At 43.6% G+C, this 19,214-nt stretch overlaps 2 protein-coding genes across 10 annotated transcripts in view; one reads left to right on the forward strand and one right to left on the reverse strand.

Annotated features, from left to right (window-relative positions):
• The window catches only part of LOC115335631 (transformation/transcription domain associated protein), a 103,347-nt gene extending 97,300 nt beyond the window's left edge, over window positions 1-6,047 (reverse strand). For 4 of the 9 annotated variants that reach the window (XM_041120133.1, XM_030001606.2, XM_041120134.1 and 1 more), the window contains exons 1-6: window positions 5,548-5,684; window positions 5,232-5,320; window positions 4,807-5,009; window positions 4,420-4,570; window positions 4,031-4,080; window positions 305-415 (exon numbers count right to left, since the gene is read on the reverse strand). In XM_041120133.1, the coding sequence (XP_040976067.1) occupies window positions 305-415; window positions 4,031-4,080; window positions 4,420-4,519 (261 nt within the window). In that variant the 5' untranslated portion in view covers window positions 4,520-4,570; window positions 4,807-5,009; window positions 5,232-5,320; window positions 5,548-5,684. Of the gene's footprint in view, window positions 1-304; window positions 416-4,030; window positions 4,081-4,419; window positions 4,571-4,806; window positions 5,010-5,231; window positions 5,411-5,547; window positions 5,686-6,022 lie in introns of those variants that run through there. The other 5 variants (XM_041120130.1, XM_030001604.2, XM_030001611.2 and 2 more) reach the window with 5 other exon arrangements.
• A 213-nt stretch (window positions 6,048-6,260) lies between these two features.
• TMEM130 (transmembrane protein 130) lies at window positions 6,261-18,377 on the forward strand. The gene is made up of 8 exons (XM_030001612.2): window positions 6,261-6,858; window positions 9,476-9,766; window positions 11,592-11,760; window positions 12,880-13,049; window positions 13,684-13,768; window positions 15,680-15,882; window positions 16,946-17,058; window positions 17,703-18,377. The coding sequence occupies exons 1-8, from the start codon at window positions 6,783-6,785 to the stop codon at window positions 17,877-17,879; spliced, it is 1,284 nt and encodes a 427-aa protein (XP_029857472.1). The 5' UTR covers window positions 6,261-6,782; the 3' UTR covers window positions 17,880-18,377.
• The last annotated feature ends 837 nt before the right edge of the window (window positions 18,378-19,214 follow it).

The raw sequence follows: 19,214 nt of genomic DNA on the forward strand, positions 1-19,214 counted from the left end.
AATGACTTTTGCCTTTCATTCCAAGGTAAAGTCAGTAAGTTGTAACAATGTGTTGTATTTCAGCGAGAAAGCCAATTATACTGCACCTAGTTTTTCTTCATTTTTCATAGAAGCCCAGATTTGCAAAATTTGTAAGTAACTTATTTAGAAACTGGACTTTTTCAATATTACTCCAAACGGCAGACCTATTTTGAACAACAAAGTCTACACATTAATCAGTTCATTAGGTTAATCAAGTACTTCACTGAATGAATAGTCTGCTGCACACATTGCAAAAAGGTAAGAGATGCTCCACACAGTTTACCTGTGCTGGCTTTTCCTGCAGAAACTGAACTTCTCCATCCTGTAGAAAGGTGAGAAACCTAGGGATGATGTGTTCCAGGAATGTAGAATATTGAGGGGATGATGTCACATTCTAATTAAGAACAAAAAGCAAAACAAAACAAACAAAAAAAATGGGGAGACAGATATAATAGACATTACACAGATGATATTAAGTTACATGCAAAGCCACTATTAAACATTTTCAGTGACTTTTTAATAGATTCAGTGATTATGCATCTGCTGACGCACTACAGAGCACTATTAGTGAAACAAACAAAAGTGAATACAAATTAATCTCTTTCCTCCAATCCCAATGGACTGTAATATGATTTTTTTTTCCTATTTTAACACTGTCACCTCACATAGAAAATAAAGTTGGCGTGACATACAGCTATTTTAAATGAGGAAAAAAAAAACAACAGCAAAATGCTGCACACATTCTTGAACGAGAAAGATTGACAAGCACACTCACATTTCATTGCTCTAGGATTTCCAAGACTTTTCAGCCACTGTTAAATTGAGATTTTAGTTTTTTCTGCAAATATGTGTACATGCATACATCACCCAAACTGAGCATTATTTTCCACTGTTGTGCTGGTTTTAGCTAGGATAGAGTTAATTTTCTTCATAGCTCATATGGTGCTATGCTTTGGATTTGTGACCAAAACAGCGTTGCTAACACATTGATTTTTAACTATTACTGAGTAGCACTTACACAGCTTCAAGGCCTTCTCTGTTTCTCATGCTGTCCCACCAGTGAGTTGGCTGGGGGTGCACAAGAAGTTGGGAGGGGACACAGCTAGGACAGCTAACCCCACCTGACCCAAGGGATATTCCAGACCATGTGACATCCCGCTCAGCCTATAAAGCTGGGGGAAGAAGAAGGAAAGGGGGGACATTCGGAGAGGTGGCGTTTGTCTTCCCAAGTAACCATTAAGAGTGATGAAGCCCTGCTTTCCTGGAGATGGCCGAACACCTGCTTGCCAATGGGAAGTGGTAAATGAACTCCTTGTGTTGCTTTGCTTGAGCGTGTGGCTTCTGCTCTACCTGTTAAACTATCTTTATTCCAACCCACGACTTTTCTGACTTTTACCCTTCTGATTCTCTCTCCCATCCCACCGGGGGGGAGCGAGTGAGTGAGCGGCTGTGTGATGCTTAGCTGTCGGCTGGGATTAAACCACAACAATGCAAGACAGGATATTATCAAGAGCAGATTAGCCCACGTGTTCTCTTCACCTCAAAGGTCTTCCAAAAAAAGTCTGTATCTTCTCCTTCTCCACCTCCCCCTTTCCAATTTTGAAAGACTCCTAACCTCCCCGACCTTATGTCAGGAGAATAGTCCTACTTTGGAGGAAGAAAGGAAGGAAAGTTTCCAACAAGAAATTAAACAGGTATTGCTGCATTCTTGGAAACTGGCTCACAAATCCATTCAAGGAAAAGTATACCTTCACAAACCCAGCTTAAATTCCTGAAAGCACCTTCCCAATACCTTTGCTGAACAGCAAAGAGCAGCAAATTTGCGGCACTCCTGCTATCTATGAATTGCTGTTCTGAACCATACAAGAAACTAAAACCCCCACTACTCTAACCAAGTTCAGATTTATGCTGCTGGCACAAAACATCAGAAGCAGCAACAGAGGTTGAATCTGGAAGCTTTTTCTCCTCCAAAACAGAGATTAGAAAGACAACGAATACACTCCTCTCTTCCCATTTGGAATCCAGAATCTCTATGAAGAAATAGAGAAGGAAAAAATTCCCCCACAAACAAATAATTTCTGAGAAAACAAGATTCAAAACTATCATATGTTCCCATCCAGAAACTGGTTTAGAAGAGCAATATCCTCTGCTAGCCCAGAACAACACCCTAAAAACTAGTCCAACAACTGGCACTGTCAAATGGATAACATTACGGTGAAGCACCTCAGTTTTTAACTTCAAGTCATCCTCCAGAATCATCAATGCATGTTCAGTTTTACCCCTAACTAGAGAGACATCCAGATCAATAATGCAGCCAACAGAATATGAATGCTGTAACTTACAACAAACAGCTAATTTTTGGAAAAAAAAAATATTTTTTCACTTGAAGTAAAAAAAAAAACTTGCTGAACTTTATAGCTATTGGAAGCTGAAGTAGGCGATAGAGTAGATTTAATAAGGAGACTATAGAAACAGAAGACGAAAAGAAACCATCTAGCGTAACAACATGCAACAATACCGTCCGCAACCTCCAAAGGAAAAAAAGGAAAATAAAACCGTATTAGTGGTTCCTCTTGCTCCCTCAAGTATTTTCCAACAAATAGAACTGTACTTTAGCATAAGTCAATTCATCATCGCTTTATGTAGGATCACACTACAGAACCAAGTGAGGTCCAAGAGAACATTGTTAGAACAAATATTGAACGAGTTCTTCCCTACTGAAGACAAGAGCAAAGAGAATCAACCAAGCTTCAAATTCTAAACAGATCACTAAACTAACCTGTTAAAACTACTCTTTTAGTCAGATAATAAATCGTTTCAGAGATGGCAGATCAGCTTAAACAGATACAAAATGCCACAAGGATACTTTTTGATAGTCACTTATGGTAATATGGAGCTCTGCTCACCCCATGTGCATACAGATGCAGAACTGTTACAGACATCTACTTATTTGCTTATACACACCAAGCACAAATTAAGCCTTTTAACTTTTTTTTTTTTATAATACAGTTACACCAGCTCTAAATTTATTATTCCACTATGTTAACCTGAACTAAACAAAAAAATTCACTGGACAGGAAATTTCCACCGATAACTCAGAAACAACTAAAATTGGCACAGCTTTCAACATCCAGGACCTGTTGGATGTAACTTTGCATAAAGCTTACTTAAAAATAGCCAAAGACATTAAAGAGGACTAGAACATATATTTATGTTTCCATACCACAGACCAAGCAAGAGCACTCCAAATAAAGCAGGTAAGGACAGAATATGTTATAGTGACAGCACTTTTTTTTAAATTGCAACACGACTAAAAAAACTAGATACAGAGACAATTAGTGATTCTAAGATCTTGAACTTATTCTGCAAAATAACAAGTTCTCTATAATTTCAGAACAGACACATAATAACTAAGTATTCAACAAAAGTATAATTTCTGCTAACACAGGGTTGGTTAAACTTGTGTCTCACTTTTTTCTGCTGCTCATCTAAGGTTGATGGTCTATCACTATGCTAAAGATGTCACTGGAGCCATCTCCACTCCTGATGTCGGATTCGGCATCTGACAACTCCTCCCTCACTTCTATACTACGGAACTACTCAGAGGAATCAGAGGGGCCTCTGCTTCATGAGGGCACAAACATATTTGAACTAAATAAAAGGAAGTTTTAAATACAAAGATTTCATATCATTCAACAACACGGAAGAAAAATCTATTACTTCACATTTATTTAAATGCTTACTGAATAAAGATTAAAGAATGAAAGAGCTCTCTAAGTCCAAATGTTGTAATTCTTCGGTAACCTGGCTAATTCCTAAATACAAACCTAAAATCAATGACTTAAAACAATACAAATAGTAAGTCACAAGATACTAATATTAATATTTTAACCACATAACATCTGAAATCAAATCAACATACATTAAGCACAAGGAAGACAGCCATTTCAGAAGGGGTTTTGTTGTGGGCTTTTGTTGTTTGGGTTTGGTTTTTTTATTATTTATTTACCTCAAAATTCTCACTGACTTCTTGCATCATTTTCAATTTGGTTTCGTCAGCTGAAAATGGAAATTCAAGCAAAAAAGTTGAATGTAAAACTACATCATGAAGGAAAATACCAGGCTCGTTGATCAAAGAAGCAATCAGATCTTATCAGTTTAGCTATCACCGCCCAATTATAAGGCACACAATTCTCACAAACAACCGTCACACAACCGCACACGCACACAGCTCGCTCACTTCGGCTCATGCAAGTATTACTCATCACTTTGCTTCTTCAAAAATCAAAACTCAAAGTGAATTCAACACACATTTATCAACAGTCTAAACAATACTGCAGTATTTGTAAAACACTATTGAAGAACTGTAACTTTCAGCAGAAAAAAAAAGTATCTTACGTGTATTGACATCTGTAAGAGCAGCCACAAACTGAAGGTATTTTTTCATCAAAGTGGTTTGGTCCACCACCGTAGGCCCTTGTGCTGAAACAAATGCCATCTTGGAGGAGGAAGGATCAGCTTTCAGTACACAAAATCAAGACCAACACACCTACAAAAAAATAAAAAATTATTTTTTAGCTTATATGGGTAGTTAAGAACAGCTGTCGCACCACCTACATCCATTCTTTTGCTGTACTGAAGAGGACACATCTTTCCCAAAAACCACAACTGTCACATTTAGTTAGGATTACAAATACAATGCCTAGCATGTACAGCACTCATTATCACAGGAACACACCTCCAGATACAAGTGGTTCCTGGGCTCTTCACAGCGTAGACACTCACGCGTTTTGCTTGGTTTCGTCTCTCCCTGAAGCAGCAGCAGGCTCAGGAATGCTCCCGGCACCGCACACCTGCCGTCTTGTCTTCCGACCCGGCCGGATCCCAAACTTACAGCCACCCTTGGACGCAGCCCGGCGGGACTCACTCCCAGAGATGCCAGAAGTTTTCCTGCCGCCACGAGCTGCCTTTCTCGCTTATAAAGAAACCTGAAATCAAATACAGCTTCAAAGACCGGCGACCTCTCGCCTCACCTCGGCGCTTTTCTGTCAGCTCTCCTACACAGCCCGCTTCAGCCGAGCCGCCCTTCACGGCGCCCGCCGCCCCCAACAGCTGGGGTGCCCCGCAGACGCCCCCCCCGGCCCCCCCCCCCCCCCCCCGCGGCTGCCCCAGGCCCGGGGCGCTGCCCCCAGGGCCCCGCGTCCCCTTACCTTCCCCGCCGCAGGGCCGGTCGCCACCGGGTCGCTCCCCGCTGCCAGGGCGCCATCACGCCGACCCCATCCCAGCCGAGGCGCCCGCCCTGCGAACACGGGCACCCGTGAGCGGCCGCGACAACGCCTGCCCCCGTCCCTCAGCCCTCCCGGTCCCCGGCCTCGGCCCAAGGCCTCCGAGCGCCGTGCTGGCGGGGCTCCGGCCCCTTCCTCCTCCCCGCGGCGCGCCGGTTCCGCCCCGCAGACCGCGCCGCGCTGGGCCTCGCCTCCCGCCGCTTCGCTTCACCCCGCCCCCGCGCCCAGGCCCGGGCCCCACCGAGGCGCTGCCGCCGCCGCCGCCGCTCCTCACACCGCGGCTGCCCGGGCTCGGCCGGCCTTAGCCCCCCAGCTCCCTCCTTTGTTGCTCCCGGAGGCCGGCGGCAGCGCATGGGCGCAACGGAAGCGCCCGAGCCCAGTTCCGGCCGCCTCCTCACGCTCCCCGCCTCCCGCGCATCTCCCCGGGCGGAGGCGGGCGCTGAGGCCCACGGCGCCGCCCGGTCCCCTCACCGCGCCCCGGCGCGGGGGGACCCGCAACCCTCGGCCACCCCCTGCCCTGCCCCGTCCTGCCCGGTCCTGCCCCGCCGGGGCGGTTTCGCCCCAGCTGGGAAGGGCGTCTGCCAGCTCCCGCCGCCGCCGGGCCGCGCTGCCTGAGGCGAGGCCGGCCGGCCCCGTCCCTCTCCCCTCAGCCCCGGGGTCTCCGCTAACGCAGCGGCCGCCGGGCGCGACGCCGGTAACAGCGGGCGAGGAGTTACCCCGAGCAGACGCGGCCGCTGTCGGTCCCCCCCCGCAGGCCCGGGCCCCTCCCGCCGGGGACCCGCCCCGCCGCTGCAGCGGCGCCCGGGGGAGCGGCGGCAGAAGCGGCTGCGCCGCACCGGGGAACCGGGAGCTAAGGCGGTAGAAGGGGGCTGATCCGTACAAGAACAACAAAATAATTGCAGCCAGGAGTAAGAAAGGGCTTCGAATAAGTACCAAAACAAACAAACAACGACAAAAAAAAAAAAAAAACCCTGCACTGCGTTTGTGAGAGCCGCCGCTCTTCTGGCTCTCTCCAGAAGCTCCCATTGCACGCTTCGCGTTAGAGACTCCTCACGACGAGGCGACCGCAGCCAAACTGCCCGTGGCTGGGGCGTCCTCACACCACCAGAGCCTGAAAAACACTTCATGTTCGCCGTGTCAGCCACCAAACCAAAATACAGACTCCTTCCCAAACGCTCACCCAATTCAGAGCTGTGCCCAGTCTCTCCGCAGATGGGCAGCATTTGTGCTTTTTTTTTTTTTTTTTTTTTTTTTTAAATCTCCGGCGGTTTCGCAGCAGCCCGTTACGTTAGCAACACAACCCCGCAGGAACTTCCCCCGGGAAAGGCTGGTTGGGCGCTGCCGCGGGGGAGCGTCCCGGGGGCGCGGACAGAGGTGCCGCAGTACCGCGGGCGGCCTCGGGGGCAGCGCCCGGCCTCAGCGCGGCGACTCCCGGCCCCGGTTTCGGTCCCCGTCCCGTCCCGGCGGTGCCTGCCCATGGCCCCCGCCGCCCCGAGCGTGCTGCTGCTGACCTGCCTGGTGCTGCTGCTCGGCCGCGCCTCCCCGGCGGCAGGTAAGGGGCCGCCGGTCTGCGCTGTCATCGCCGCCGGGGAGCGGCTCCCGGGATGCGGGCGAGGGCGGTGAGGGCAGCCGCGGCGGCGGGGCGGGGGGCAGACCTCAGGTGTGAGCTGCTTTACTTGTGGGGGGGTGGTAGTGGTTTTCTTCCCGGGGTTGCTATAGCCGTGACAGGGGATGGAGGCAGCTCCGGGCACCCTCTCCCCTCCCCAGACTTTATTCTCAGGCGCTCCGACCTTGGTGCGCGCAGTGAAGCTGGGGCATCCCGGGGAGCCGGGGTTCTGCTTTGCACTTCCTAACCCAAAAGCTGCACTTCTGCTTCCTCCGCTGACCCAGCGCCGTGGGTCACAAGGCACCCGGGCAGCCTCTGTCTCTTGCTCTGGCAGCCTCGCTGTGCTGCATTCTGCAGAGGTCGGAAAGGTAGAAGAAATACTTGAATTGGATGAAATATCTTGCTCCGCCGGTGACTCACTGGGTGACCTTGGGTTAGCCGCTTAATCTCCAACTGCTGCAGCTATTGGGCTTCAGTATAGCCCTGGTTTGTAAAGCACCGTGATAACCTCTAAGGAGAAGTGCTAGATAAGCATGAGGTAGCTGGCTATATTTTTCCTAAGTTCTGCTGAAACAAAGCAGAGGGTAGCCTGAATCTTCTAGAGACCTGAAACCTCTCGGTGCCAGATTTCATCACATCATAAGCATTTCTCTATCAACTGAAAAATCTGAACTTGGGGCCATTCCTTGTGTTGTGAAATGGGAAGAGTGGAGTTCTTGCTCAGGCAGTAATCTTACAGTTATTTCTCACAATCCTTTTGCATCCAGAATTGCTCAGCACCCGCAATCTGTGAAATAAAATGCAGGCACTAAGTAGATGCTTTGGGTTCTCCTTCCACCCTGTCCCAAGCTGATGGGTGCAGGAAAGGCAGCACAGCGCTTAGCTGACCCCAGTGCTGCCTCCACATTACAGGTCATGGATGAGTGAGAAATGCAACTTCTGAAGCTCAAAGATTCAGGTCCCTGTTAGCAATCTGGTGGCTGCTGAAATAGAGGAGAAGCAAAGTCATCAGCATGAGAACCCCCACAGCTCTGCTGCTCTGCCTAGCATGGCCCCCTTGCTCGCTGTTGAGAGGATAGCCAGGCAGAGCACTGATGCAGGGAGGAAACATGCTCCATGTTGGAGGCAAACAACCAGATCCTGTTCCCAGCTCTACCCCAGTTCACAACTTTCAGTGGCTGTTGCCTTTCCTTTTGTTTGGGGGTTGTTTTGATTGTTCGTTTTTAAGACATGCAGGTCATTTAATCTTGTTACACTGCTATTTTTTGGAAAACTTGAATGTATCCTTTCCATAAAACCCAACCTCACTCATGCTCTGCCCATTGCGGTAGTTTTAAGAGCTGAAGTAAGCAGCTTGTGTAAACGTGGCAGAGAAGGTAATGGTGAGTGTTCCACAGAAGTAGGGATGGTTCAGTATCACAGGTCCTGCATTTCTCATGCCTTGCCGTTTCATAGAATCACAGAATGGTTTGGGTTGGAAGGGACCTTTAAAGGTCATCTCGTCCACCCCCCCCCTGCAATAGGCAGGGGCATCTTTAACTCAATCAAGTTGCTCAGAGCCCCATCCAACCTGACCTTGAATGTTTCCAGGGATGGGGCATCTACCATTTCTCTGGGCAACCCGTTCCAGTGTTTCACCGTCCTCATCATAAAAAAATCACCTCCCTCTGCCTGCTGGCCACACTTCTTTTGATGCAGCCCAGATTACATTTGGCTTCCTGGGCTGCAAGCACACATTGTCGGCTCATGTCCAGCTTTTCATCCACCAGTACCCCCAAGTCTTTCTCCGCAGGGCTGCTCTCAATCCCTTCATCCCTCAGCCAGTATTGATACCAGAGGTTGCCCCGACCCAGGTGCAGGACCTTGCACTTGGCCTTGTTGAACCTTATGAGGTTCACATGGGCCCACTTCTCAAGCTTGTCCAGGTTCTTCTGGATGGCAGCTGGTCTGTCACTAGGTTATGGTACAAGTTTCATTTACATTGGGATTTTTGGTCCTTTCCTACAAAAGGAAGTCAGTGGTGGACCATAGAGAAGAAGAAGCTGGTACTGATGGGCTTTTGTTCAGTTAGAGGAAGGTGGGGGAGACTTTGGGGTGGACAGAGCTGACAAGGAATCTATTGGATGAAATCCTACCTGAGTTTGAAAGTTCAATTTTTTTAGGAGAGAGATTTGAGCTGAGCTTGACTTTCTTCCAGTAGCTGGAAGTTTAGTGACCATGTTAGATCATTAGTGATACTGAACCTACAGCCAGCGCCCAGCTCTGCCTATAAAACCTCATCAAATTTTTTGTGGTGTTCTAGTCTGAAGCTCCCTTCTACTATTAACATTTCTAGGACCCAATCTAACATGTTTAATGCTACTTGTTTGAACTTATATATACATGCAACAGTTTCTATTCGAGGTTTTTAAATGGTTAAAAATAAGGTGGTAAAGTGTTTGCTGGGATGAGTGTCATTGTGGGTCACATAACTACAGGTGACTAGTTAAAATATGTAAATAAATAAACAAAAATGTAATACAACATGGTTTGGGTTGGTTTTTTTTTCTTCTCATTTCCACAGAAGAGTATGGTCTGGAAATAACCAACAATGGTCCCATCACAACGGGAGCTCAAGCTACTATTCATGCCAGTCTAAGTATGAAGAATGACAGTGTCGCATCAAACTTGTATCACTTTAACTGGATTTATGCTCCTCTGATTCTGATAGAGAAATCCGAGCAGCGGTTTAACTCCGTAATTAATGTGACCGGTGAATTCCCTGGGACTTTTCCTGTATCTGTCTGGGTGACCCATAGAAACTGTTGGTTATGTCGGCCAGTTGCTAGAAACGTCACCGTGCTTCAGATTACAGGTAAAATGGCTTTACAACTTCCACGCCTTCAGGAATTCAGTATACATCAGGATGCTTGCTGCCTCTGCTAGCATCAGAAAAATGAAAGCCGGGCGTAAATACGGCTTCTGCCAACAAAGTTTGATTGGTGTAGCCCTTTGATTGAAGGTGGGTTTGGGTGGCATTGTACTAACTGGGCCATGCCGTAATCTACCTACATCCAGGAAGCAAGTGTGATCCTGCCTCTATCACTTAGAGAAACTGAACTAGAAACCAGATGCTTCAGTAGCTGCAGTTCACACGTCAGCATTGTTCAGTGATGTCCAGACTCCTAAAATATTGCTTCCTGTACTGCTTCCCAGCATTTCTAGTCCTAAAGTTAGGATGACCAGCAGCAGTGATAATCTACTGATTTTCCCTGTTGCATGACACAGCAAAAACTTAGGCCATCAGCGCAACAGAGCCATTACATTTTCTTTTAAAGTTCTGACTGAGTTAACTGAAATTAAATGCGAAGTCGTGGCTGCATTTCCAAATATTGCTAAGTGCAATTTCAGCTTACTGGGAATATTCATATCTATAAATATGCATTTTTTGACAAATTGACCAATGATGTGAACCTAACCTCTGATACAGGGATTGACATGAAATACCACTTGACAGCTTCCCACAATCCCTTATTTCAGAGACTAGTAATCACGTCCTTCCAACCCCATGTCCCAGTGCTCTACTTATACACTCCAAAATAGACCCAGCTCCCGGCCGAAGTTAAGGACATGCATGAGGACAAAAGAGCTAACCATAGGGCATAGCTGACATTTTGAGGAACAGCTATTGAGATTTTTCTTTGAGAAACACCAAGCTTATTGGATAAGTCTTTATAAAAGTATACGTGAGATCTTTTCTCTGCTGCCTTGCTGAATATATATTTATTCCTTTTTCATTTTGCACTGTCTTATGTTCTCATGCCATAAGCAAAAGGGATAGAAGCTTTCTATAGCTGTAAAAGGTAAGATCCCACTGTACCTTTGTGCCTTCCCCAAGCAAGAGCACCCACCAGGGCTTCAGAGGGACCTAAAGGTAGTTGCCAATAACTCATATAAACTACAACTCCAGTTAGTTCTACATTACCAGCCCCATTCTGAAGCAGTAACAGGGTAAGAGTCTGTTACCGGTAATTAATACGCCATTAATTTTATAATGCACTGATAAGTGTATCATCATAATACCTCTTCATTCATAGGTTAGAGAGGTTTTTTTATATCAGTCTTTGCTAGTCCTTGTAAACAAACTCAAGCATAGGATCTCTCGCAGACATCAAAATCAAAATTTCACCCTTTATGTATTCACAATATATAGCATATCTGTTATTCACAGTAGTCAAATTTTAATTTCTGTGGAAGTAGCTAAAACTAAAAAATAAAAACCAGAAACATAAAAAAACCCATAAAACAAACAAACAAAACCCACCACCCCAAACATTAAGGGCGTCTATACTGGTTTGATTCTCAATCCTTTGATCTAGATACTTGATGTTAATCCCAGTTCTCTTTAAATCAATAGTAAAAATTGATACTGACTTCAATCAGTCCAGGATTATTTCTCTTAGTTCTATTAGAAGCTTTACCATGACCCATTGTATAGCACTAAATAAGTAGTTTAATCTCTCTGCCTCACTAACACATGTAACAACACTGAGTAATAGATATAAAATACACTTAACCGCTTGGACTAGGACACAGAAAGACTTATGCAGTACATTTTAAATAATGTTTCCATACTCACACAGAGCATGCTATGAAAGTGATATATGCTGTCATTCTTTTTCCACCTTATTATTCTGCAGAATTTATCACAGGGAATCTTACCATTGCCCAGATAGAAGACAATAGAGTTATCACTCATGGTTCTAGTTCCTCCATGGGTGCCGTGACCCGGATTTCTTTCTGCCTTCATGACCCAAGTCATTACTTCAAGTCAGCATCATTTGTCTACAACTGGGATTTTGGAGATGGGTAGGTGTGGTTACTTCATTTGCTTCAATGAGTATTCAAGATGGCTCTGATTCAGATGCTTATCTAGAGAAAAATCCTGATTAAATCATAGGACAAAGCATACACCTTTGTCAATTGGTACAGTCTTAGCATATAAACCAGGTGAATTACAAAAACTTTGGCACAGAAATCACTGCATACTCACAAAAAGGTGATGTTTTAAAGACCTAAGTTTCTTGTTCAAATATATGCTTAGGTGTATTACTATGTGTGCAATGAGCTGAACTGAATGAACTGGAAAAAGTAACTTATTGTAAATTGTTCTTTTAAAACATCATTACCCCTGCCAATCTCCATTAGCAGTTTGTTATTGTTGAATATGTGAATAATTTGTGCGCTTACGGAGAATGGAAGCAGTATACTTGTGGCTGGGCAATAAGTAGCTATTACTATGACCAGCTACCCATAAATATACCACAGCTTGGGTGAGGAGCTTTTGAAAGTGGATACGTCTCTCAAATAATATGGAGGTGCATATTAACACACACCTAATGCTTACCTAATAGCAAAAAGCAGGGGGGGAACATAGCTCATAACCACCAAAAATAAAACCATGGGTAGTATCTAGCCCTTAAGCCACTCTGCAGTAGGGAGGAAAAAAGACATTCAGTTATTTTCCTTCTCTGAGGACAAATATATGTCCAATACAAATAAGCATATGCAATAGAAATTTAAGTTTTAGTCTTTGAATACTATATTTTTTCTTTCTTTCTTTCTCTTTCTTTCTTTCTTCTCCTTCTCTGGACCTTAGTGCTTCAGTTAACTTATAGTCCATCTGCTATAAAGGTAGTTTTCATAATTTACTGACTATTCCTGTTCCATTTTGTGAGTTCTTTTAGCATTATCTTTAGTTTCTTTGACTAAAAATGCATAAATATACTCTGGGTCTTATACTGATTGTAGTTTATTGGTAATGCCACAGACATTAATCCTCATTGATATGGACATAAAGTAGAATCACGGCCAACTGTAGCATTGTCTATAAAGAAAATATTCGAGCTTGCTCCTTCTTAAATCAGAAATATGCAAGGACTTGGTAAAAGGCAATTTTGATTCTAAATCTTTTCATGTTACACACAGAGTTTATCAGATTACCAAGGAACCCTTTGTCTACTATAATTGCTCTACCATGGGGAATCGCACAGTGCATCTGAAAGTCATAGCTGAATGGGAGCAAATTGGAAGCGTCATACATGAAAGAGAAATGGTGCAGAAAACTGGTGATTTTACCACTGCTCTGGAGCTGTTAGGTAATTATAAAACATTTTGCATACTCAAAACAGAACTTGCTATATAGATGTACAGATACAATCTAGCTTTAATGTGACAATACAACTTCAGCATTGTTTCACATGCAAGAACTGGTCAACATAATTCAAGGAAGAGTTTCCATTGTGCTGTTCTACTGCAGAAAAAATAGGGGGAACTATATAAAATCTTCTGTTTCTTTTTCATTTATCAAAAGTTTTTCTGTCTTTTGTCAAAGTCTCACATACACTTAAAACCTACAGTAAAATGTTTACCATAACTTATGGAGGATTTGTCTGAGTTACGTCAGCTATCCCTAAAAAATAAATTAGTTAAAATAAGCATTAGGAAAGTCTCATTGATTTGATCAGCTTCAGGAGTAAACAAACACAGAAGTAAAAGTGTGAAGGATTAATAAAGTAGTTGATTACATATTAAAAAGAAATCACAAAACATTCAGAAAATTTACAACTCTATCGGTAGGTTTCCTTTTTGGGTATGAGGCAAGTGTTATTATTTGTGTGACTGATGGAGCTAAAAATCTGTGAAGTCTATGAAAACAAACCTTCACTGGAAAAGCAGTGAATTGCAAGTTTACACGTGGGGTATGATATGCTTTTTTTTTCTTCCTCTCAGATGCTGTTAAAAGCATTCATGTAGTGGGCTCCAGAGAGACTCACGTAATGGAAAACTTGAGTTTATCTCTTCATATCAATGGCACGTAAGTAGCAAACACAACTTTTTTTCCCCAAAATGCATTGTCTATTTAAGTGTTTTTCCCCTGTTTCCTTAAAATAGTCAGTTGCGGCCCACAGAACTGTTTGTTAAAACAAAAAAGAAATTTCCTTTGAACAAAATGCTGTTGACTATTGCATTTTCCTGACTTGAAATACCATGAACTCTAAGAGCCTGAAAGAGCCTGCATCTTTACAGAAAAGTAGAATCCTCCTATATAAAGCAAATGTTATTTTTATATCTTTGTGAAGAGAATGTTAAAAGGGAACTAGCCAGAGAAAGATAGTGGGAAAAATTACATTTTAAAACTTCCTTTTGAATTTTTCTCCTTGACCAATTTCACCACCATTAAATTAAACTGTATTCAGAGTCCTGTTGCATAGCAGTGATCCTTGGCTGGCATATGGGACTAATGGGTTTGGGGAATAATTTTGGCAAAGTTAAGATTGCCGTAAGATGAATAAAACAGAGAGGCTCCATGCAGTGAGGATTATAGGAATATAGGAGAGTCACAAGCACCTCGATCCTAGCACAAGCTACAGTATTTAGAACACATCAGAGTTTTTTTGTATGGCAGAAGCATTTTAAATACTATTGAAACACTCAGAAAAGCTCCTTCACCATAAAAACTCCATGACCACAGAAGTCATTTATTCTCCAGAAGAGTGACGCTTTCACGTTCTGCTACTGGGAGCTGTTTAGGCGAACGCTGGATTTAAAAAAAAAAAAAAAAAAAAAAAAAAAGAGTAGGGATGTGGGATGGAGTGAGCAGCACCCAGCACAGTTGTTTGCCAAAAGCATAAATAGTCCCAATAGACAAAGCAGCATAGTTTGCATTCAGAAATTGAATGGCGCATTGGCAGGAGTGGAAACTGGAGATGGCGCACCAGTAAATATGAACAGCCAAAACCCATTACAGGCAAACCTGAGATCCCTAAAAGCAGGCTTGGTTTTAGAATGGACAATGTTTGCCAGACCTAACCTCCTAGCCACAGGGCTGGGACTGATGCAATGGGAGTTTGTGATAGAGAAGCAATGACAAAGGCTTGAGAGATGGGTTATCAAAAACAAAGCTGGAAAATGAGCTAAACATATAAACACGATGCTTTCTTTAGCAGAGAATGTCCTAGAGAGATAAGGAACAAAATACTAATAAGATGGGGTAAAGAAAAGCGCTCTCTGTTGTCAGAATCAAAGTCCGTAGTGCCTAAGGTGAGTCCAAGCAGAATTAGTTGGAACAACAGTCTGAAAATGTAAATAAAAGGCATCAGCTAGACATAGTGAGAAGACACATGGCCATAAAGTGGATTGCACCTAGATTGCTTGACAGCAAATGAAAACCTTTTTGTTATTGTAAGGGAGTATTGTGATCCTTGCAATTTATTTACCTTTTCTAGCTATTAGTCCATTGTACAGAGCTCAACTTCCATGCTTTCCATTTGGTTGTGGGGGTTTTTTAATCAGAAAAGTCTTGGGTGTGCTTCAGTAGCACAGACAGTGATTTCTTCTGTGTGAGAAGAACAAAGAAAAAACAACCTATACCCTCTTGGAAGTGCAGGAAAAAAAGATTCCTTTTATCTTTATTGGAGAAGGACTATGGGGTTTCCTACACACAATGGCCTGCCTATGACCCACGCAGGTGTTTAGCTCTCAGCTGAAAGGCATGCTTTTATAGAAGCATCACAAAGAACTTTTTCATTTGACAAATGCTATAAACCAAACAATTGTGCAGTTAATTACTTCTCTATTTGTATTTAGATTAACTTCATTATTTTCAAAACTATTATGCTATTTTAACCGAGTGATTCATCAGCTCTTAGCTGAAATTTTTGCAACGTTTTCACCTTTTTTTTTTTTTTTATTTTATTTTTTTTTATTTTTGCTCTTGTCATTTCAGCCCACCACTAGCGTTATGCTGGCTTATAAAGTCCGAGTGCATTCCACTTGAAGGTGAAAAATGCCATCTGGTGGTGATTAATGGCTCCTGCTACAATCTCAGCCATACCTTCAGTGATGCTGGACAGTATTGCCTCAGTGTCAGAGTGGAGAACGGTGTGACGATGCTGCAGACGTACCATGAAATAAAAGTGTGGCCAACAGGTGAGGAGCAGCTAGTCTGAGCAGCACGGAGATTCCCACCTGTCAGGGGACTGACAGTCTCAAACATGGCAGGGACAATTATGGATTAACCAGCCTGCAGATGAGGTTTCTGGAAACTGGTATAGATCCCTAAAAGCATAGGAAGGAGGAAGAGAAAGGAGAGCCTATAATGCGCCTACTCTAATTGCTCTGAGCTTCTTGCATCCTGCTGAACCCTTAGGTCTCAAGAGTGTCTTGAAGCTAATGAGTTTCCTGGGAAGGCTGAGTTACTGAAGTTACATATTTTTCAGTTTAAATAGTCTGGCTCTTGTAGTTAAAGAGGATAACTAGGAAAACATATATGTCTGTAACATTCCCTTAATTAAGCAGTCTCAATTCTTCTTTTTGTTTAGTTATAGGGTTTTTTTAAGGGAAGATTTTTCTAGGCCTCCATTTCATTACAGGTTTCTGTCCCTCAGCCAGCAATCCCTGCTGGCTCCCCCATGCTTGCTCACACATACCCCTCTCGGGTCCCTGAATCATCTGAGAAAGTGGTTAGGTGGCCAAGTGAAGAGGACCTGACCAGAGGACAGCCTGGCTGTGATACAGAACGGTTATACCGTCTCACTGTGGGCCAGCACTTGTATACAGACAGGGCAGCTCACTCCAAAAGGCAGTGTGAGTGGTGTGCACTCAGGGCTAAGTGTGCAAATCCTCTTTGCTGGAGACTGCTAGCTGTTGTGAAGATGAGGTTCCTTCCTATCCTCTTGGGGTACCGCAGAGGTACAAACACTCTGGTGAGTTAGGGCTAACATACGTAATCAGGTGGGGTTTTTTAGGCTGTTCAAGGGAAAAGAGGGGAAAAAAGGGAAAGACCCTTACAACCTCACAACCCCGCATTCCCACTTCTGAGATTTCAGAAAGACCTGAAGTGATCTGGGCTGAAAAATGTATCCCTTGTTACACACATGTCTTTTGTTCTAAAAATACAAAAACTTCTCCTAAAACATGATTTCCTTCTCACTGTTGCACCTTCTCAGTGTATTGTATCACTCCAGGAATGTGCCCTTGTGCTCTTTCCTAGGGATCCACCCGGCTTTCTTTGTCCTGCTCTGCATCGCTCTGGTTTCAGTGATGCTAGGACTGGTGCTGTACACGACCTTTCGAAGTAACACACAACAAAAAGATCTCGTGGAGGTATTCAGTTGCTCTTACTTTGAGCTGAGATAGCAATGAGATACCTTTCAGCCATCTCCCTTCTTTAATCCCCAGAAAAACAGGGCGGGGGGGAGTATTTCCTTGGTATGTTTGATCCGTTCCATGAAAAAATCTGAACAGTGTAGGCAAACAACACTTTAAGCAACAGGCATGCTTCTGGCTTGTTGTGGAGAACTATACCTAATTCAAGTTGCCAGGGCTATCATGGGTGGTTTGTTAATATTACCAAGCAGGTGCTTGCATTGAAATATCCCTTCCAGACGATCTACCTCACAGTGGTTACATGAAAGAAAGCAGTGGGGTAGTGAGAGAGGATATAGGATGGTAAAAAAGGGTCAGTATGTTACCTAAAGCTGCACTAAATTGTTACCTGACTCTAGTATGTGACCTTTATTTCCCCAGATCCCTTCCACCTCTGGTGTAGCTTTCACTTGCTACGTTATTGTATTTGTAATAAGCATGAGCTCCTAAATCAAAAGTAGCTTTCACGGCCCTTTGGAAAGTACCTAATACACTTTACATCGTGCCATAATATGAATAATGTACCTCTAGAAAGACTGCCTATGAGCTATGAGCCAGGAGGACCCGAATTAAAAATTATCTCTCTGATGTTCCTTTTCCAGGTAGCTGACTTTGACTTTTCTCCACTGTCTGATAAAAAACTGTCTTCTCATTCGGAGTCAGGCTGTGGACAAATATGTTGCGGATCATGTTTTCTTCAGTCATCTCAAGAAGCTGCCAGGGAGAGTCATGAACTTCTACGTTCTTTTTACAAGCCAGTCAAAATGTACACAGTGTGAAGAACACAATTGCACTTCGGTTACACGAACTGCTGAGTTTTAACTTTCTCACTTAAGATGAGTTAAAAGCCCAGTGCTGCATGAATGGTTTGGTTTTGCCAATGCAATGAGATTAACCACTTTAAGTCCAGCACTTGATCATTTCATTCTCTGAACTAAAAAAGAGCAAGCCCTGAAACACAGTAAAAGTAGCTTTGTATTTTTAAATTATACGGGTGTATACACTTACAGTTGTAAATGCAGTATTTTATTCTTATGAAAGATTGTTTTATGTGCAGGTTTGCTAAACTCACTACCTCTTGTAATTTCTCTGTTCCTTCTGCTGTTTCAAAGAAGAAAATGCTTAAGACAAACATACCTCTCTTTCCTATGTTACAACAATATTACTGGAAACGGAAGTCACCCAAAATGCTGTTGAATGTGTATTTGTTCTAAAAAGGAACTGACTTGTCCAGGTTGAGAATGGCCTAGGTGCTTCCAATGAACCAGACTACCTAATTATGTTGTCTTTTTCACTCCTGTCTTAAAAGACCCCCTTTTTAAGCTAATGGGCTTCTGTGGGACTGTAGTGGCTGGTGACCTGCTCGTGGAGAGCGAGCTGCTAGCAGTATTTTGGTGGGATTGCAGCACATGCTGTAGAAGACTACACATTTCCAACACTTTGTGAAGTAGTACACCACTCTAATCTGTATAAGTAGGTGGGTTTTTTTTTTCAGCCTGTTCATTCTTCTTATCTTTCTGATATTACTACCCAGCTAGTCACCAAAGCTCCTCTTCCAAAAAATGCAACAACCAGTAGCTCAAAGCTGCTCAGCAAAACATATTCAATTCAAATTCACAGTCAATGTTCAAGGCTGTATAAACTCCATGCCTGTTGCAGACTATCTTCAACTATCAGCTTCCTGCTCAGTCAGGCTTTGCCCCCTGCTACGAGGCATTTCAGAGTACCCCGGAGGCTTTTAAACAAAAGTGCCTTTGTGGCCATTTCTTTTTTTAAATGTGACATGCTTTCCCCACCTCTGATTTAAAGCCTATGCGTATCGTGGGCTTTGGGTTTTTCAGGTATGCCATAATTTCTCAAATGCGCTGATTGGGAGATAATTGTCCGAATGTGAGGGGATTTACCATGAGGTTTTCGGGGTGCTCATCTCACACATTCAACTTCTACGTTTCCTCAGAGGAGCCCAGAGCTTCAGGTCCTCTGTGAACAAAATTACATGACCTCAGAAGCGCTTTTTTAATTAACTTGATACATTCAACATAGAATAGGATCATCTAAGATAACAAATGATCCAGTAAAACCAAGTTTTTGTCAAAAAGTACTTTCCAAGGCAG

Source organism: Aquila chrysaetos, chromosome 25 (genome assembly GCF_900496995.4).
Source record: "Aquila chrysaetos chrysaetos chromosome 25, bAquChr1.4, whole genome shotgun sequence".
Lineage (NCBI taxonomy): Eukaryota > Metazoa > Chordata > Aves > Accipitriformes > Accipitridae > Aquila > Aquila chrysaetos.